This window comes from Nicotiana attenuata, chromosome 1, assembly GCF_001879085.1.
Source record: "Nicotiana attenuata strain UT chromosome 1, NIATTr2, whole genome shotgun sequence".
Lineage (NCBI taxonomy): Eukaryota > Viridiplantae > Streptophyta > Magnoliopsida > Solanales > Solanaceae > Nicotiana > Nicotiana attenuata.
In genome coordinates this window covers 28327261-28331279 of record NC_031989.1, presented here as the reverse complement: position 1 = coordinate 28331279, position 4019 = coordinate 28327261, and the positions used below count along the sequence as shown (strand labels likewise).

Below are 4019 nucleotides of genomic sequence, written 5' to 3'. Positions count from 1 at the left end.
TTACATAATCAAATCAAGTTTCAAGTCGGTCAGGTCAAGGTCAATTGTTTCAAAGGAAGAAAATAAAGGCCGAAATCAAGATGAATGTTGACCCGATAAATCACCTAACTTTGTATAGCGGAATTATTTTCAATTGTAGAAACGTGTCATTCTTTTTGGAACGGACTAATAAGAAAATTGTGTCGTCTAAATTAAAAGAGAGGGAGTAGTAAAAAGAGGTTCCGGAGGAAGACTCCACTGAAGCTTGTCCTATTACGGATTCGAACCTGGTATTAATTGTAACCTTTTGACCATTGGCAGTTTTCCTGTATATGAGAACTGATAATACTACTTGTCTTTTAAAATTATTGCACGGCCCCTTAATTAAGTTATTTAACACTGATAGTAAAAACATTTGTCTATACTATTTTATCTCTTAAACATCTTATTTAATTAACACTCTACTAATCAAATTTGTAAGGCCGAAATTAAAAAAGAAAAGGTAATACAATGCTTCGTGTTTTTGAAAATGTCAAATATTTTTTGAGCAGATTCAGTTTATCAAATGTAGTAGTAATAATTAATTACTGTTAATCAAGTTTAAATGTGACCTTCAAACATCCCCCAAGAAAATTCTCCTTTAGTCAAAATGCAAAGAACATGAAATTAGTTTAATGTGGCAGTTACTGTCCGTTTATTTCCAAAATTCTTGGATCATCAGACACACCCCTTATAAGTTGGATCTTTTGTATACAAAATCATACTCCCTTTTTACTTTTTCTTTCATTTCAAAGAGAAAAAATTTATCAAAAAATCTCAATCTTCCTATTGATTAGAGCGGTTTTCCATCATATGGGAAACCGCTCCTTCAATATTATCCCAGTTGATCCTTTGAAATTTCTGTCAATATACAACTTTTGCTATCAAATTTCCTACTTTTGTATTGTCAGTAAATTGTTTGGGACTGCCCAGTTTTTGTTTTATGATATAGTACTTGTGCATTATGCAGTTTAGATCAAATTTAGGACAAGTTGAGATCTTTAGTCTAGATTGTGAATTGGGTTTTGACACCCAAATCAAGATTGATCATTTGATCTTAGGTATACCATATATATACCATAAAGTGAGGAAGAAAATATGGCTGAATTTAGCAAATGTTCATGTCCTCAACCTACTAAGTGGTTGAAGGGAAAAGTGATAGGATCAGGATCATTTGGGAGTATTCATTTGGCTATGAACAAAGCGACCGGGGGACTTTTCGTCGTAAAATCTGCAGACTCTGAGGCTGGACTAAAGTGTCTTGAAAATGAAGTAAAAATTCTTGAGAATTTGGATTCACCTCATATTGTCAAATTCATAGGTAAAGATTTCTTTTTTGAAGCAAATGGTAAGAGAAAGTTGAGTCTTTTTATAGAGTATATGACAGGGGGAAGTTTAGCTGATGTGGCTGAGAAATTTGGAGGGTTCTTAGATGAAGAAGTTATTAGTTTGTATACAAAAGGAATTCTTAAGGGTCTAAAGTATATTCATGAAAATGGGATTGTACATTGTGATTTGAAGTGTAAGAATATACTATTAGGAACTAGTGGAGAAATCAAATTGGCTGATTTTGGATGTGCAAAGAGAATAAAAGACAATAAGGTAAATGGTAGTCTTAAATCTTTGTCTAAATCTATTGGTGGCACTCCTTTGTGGATGGCACCAGAAATTTTGAGAAATGAAGAGTTAGATTTTGCTGCTGATATTTGGTCTTTAGGTTGTACAGTTATCGAAATGGCGACGGGGAAGCCCCCCTGGGGAGGGGATATATGTACAAATCCTTTGGCTGCAGTTTTGAAGATTGCTTGTAGTAATGATATGCCACAGTTTCCAGCACATTTTTCTGATGATGGTTTGGATTTCTTGGCTAAATGTTTGGAAAGGGACACTAAAAAGAGATGGAGAGTTGCACAATTGCTTGATCATCCATTTGTATCAAAGATGTCAAAAGTCAAGAATTTAGAAAAGATTGATGCTAGTACACCTGCTAGTGTTTTAGATGCTAGATTTTTCTCTGAGATGGATTTCTTAGATGAATCAAGTGATGAAGATGATTCTATGAGTGGAAATCCATTGTCAATGAGATGCGATCGCGAGTTTTGGATCTCGAGAAGAGGAGGGAAAAATGATTTGGAATCATCAGAAAGTTGGATCACTGTGAGAAACTAGTTGAGGAAGATGTAAATACATTATGTGAATTTTGTATGATATGTGGAAATGTACAAAAGATAGGGGAGCCTGGCACCGGAGGCGGAGCCAGTATTCTAACCTTACGGGTTCTAGATTTATTATTTATACATATTTCATGAATTCAAAATACCAAATATACTGTTTGAGAAAAAGCGACGGGTTCGGCCGAACCCGTAGGCGACTTGTGCCTCCGCCCCTGCATGACAAGCACAACGGTAAGAGTTGTCATCGTTTGATCAAGAGATCATGGATTCGAGTTGCGGAAACAATCTCTTGTAGAAATACAATAATAGACCTATTTTAGTTCAGGTATCCTTGAACATCATGCATAGCATGAACTTTGAACATCATAGTATTTTTCTCTTTAGTATATGAGGCTACTTAGGGATGTGAATTGTACAATTGGCACACTGCTAAGTTGATTCTCATTGAATAACAAATCAGTTAGCAAATGCATCTTACCTTGTGTTTTAGTTGATTGACAAAATCAGTGTTCTAAATAGCAGTAGATCTAATTTAAAACAAATATTTGCTTATAATAATACCCTTGGGCCTTGACTTATATTAAGACGTATCCCAATCTGATGAGTGGTGAATTACTCAATCGTACACGATCAAAACTTAATAGCACAATGTAAGTTTTTAGCAGACTTGTTGCTATTTACACGGCTCAAATACATTGGGTCAGTTTGATCTTTTTTTAGTTTTGCTTTGAGTTATTCGTTATTTCGGCTTTTATAGACAAACCAATGTAATGAATAAAAGTTATACTGAAATTGTTCTCCTAGAAAAAAAAAAAAAAAAATTCCCCTCTTCATCGATGCTCGCTGCGGTCCACAATAAGTGACCAATTTGCCTTTTTATTTTGGTTCAAATAAGTGTCCGTTTATATAATCAAGAAAAAATTTTATTTATTTTTCCAAATTACCCTTATGTACGTATTCCTAAAAAGTCTTTTACTTCTCACATTAAATTATGCTGCAACATTTAATTAAGGGTAATCTAGTCACACTAACTATTTTCATCTAGAATTTAGTATTTTCTTAATAGGCGTGTCCAAGGCAAATTGATCACTGTAAACCGGAGGGAATAAATGATAATGGTTGATACAAGCAAAATAATGCAAAGTTGAAATGGGCTAAGATAAGATTTTGATAGCATAATGAAGAAAAACTGGGATCGAACTCATGTCTTTGGGAGCCAAATTTGGGGAGAAATTCAAAAATAGTTAGATTTACAAGTACTCATTACAAAATAGCTACAGTTTCAAAAATATAATTTAGCCACTTTTTATGTAAATCTAAATCTGAACAAAAACACTGTTCAAAATCCGGAAAAATAATCCAGCATAAGTATACTGGAACTCCTGTATAATATACTAGAGTTCTAGTATAATATACCGATCCAGCATAATATGCTGGAACTTTACGCGTGTTGGAGTCCCAACATAATATGCTGGAAGTTCATACACAGGTGCACCGATCTCCAGTATATTATGCTGGAACTTTTCGTGTTGCAGCAAAATAGTGACTATTTTCCAATGAATTTGCAAACGCTTGGCTATTTTGAATAACCTGTCCAAAACTGACTAGCCCGTGCTATTTTCACGTCTGTGTCCGCTGAGACATGGACTATAACACACTTGCAGTTTTCCTAAATCAAGCTATAATACTCATTGATTCCTTTTAGCGTGACTTGGAAACATAGTAGCTCTACTAGTAAATAACTGGACTAGCCCAATAGAAATTGGAACAAGCAGAAGAAACTATTGGGACAGCTTCAAATTTTGCTCGTTTCTCCTGGTATAGAAA

At 34.4% G+C, this 4019-nt stretch overlaps 1 protein-coding gene across 1 annotated transcript; it reads left to right on the top strand.

Annotated features, from left to right (window-relative positions):
* On the top strand, positions 760-2736 carry LOC109223382 (mitogen-activated protein kinase kinase kinase NPK1-like). Its single transcript, XM_019387672.1, has one exon. It carries the CDS (start codon positions 1117-1119, stop codon positions 2185-2187), a length of 1071 nt encoding a protein of 356 aa, XP_019243217.1. The 5' UTR covers positions 760-1116; the 3' UTR covers positions 2188-2736.

Bases quoted from the DNA above. Each gene is read 5' to 3' on its own strand.
- LOC109223382 (XM_019387672.1), top strand. From the start codon at position 1,117: ATGGCTGAATTTAGCAAATGTTCATGTCCTCAACCTACTAAGTGGTTG.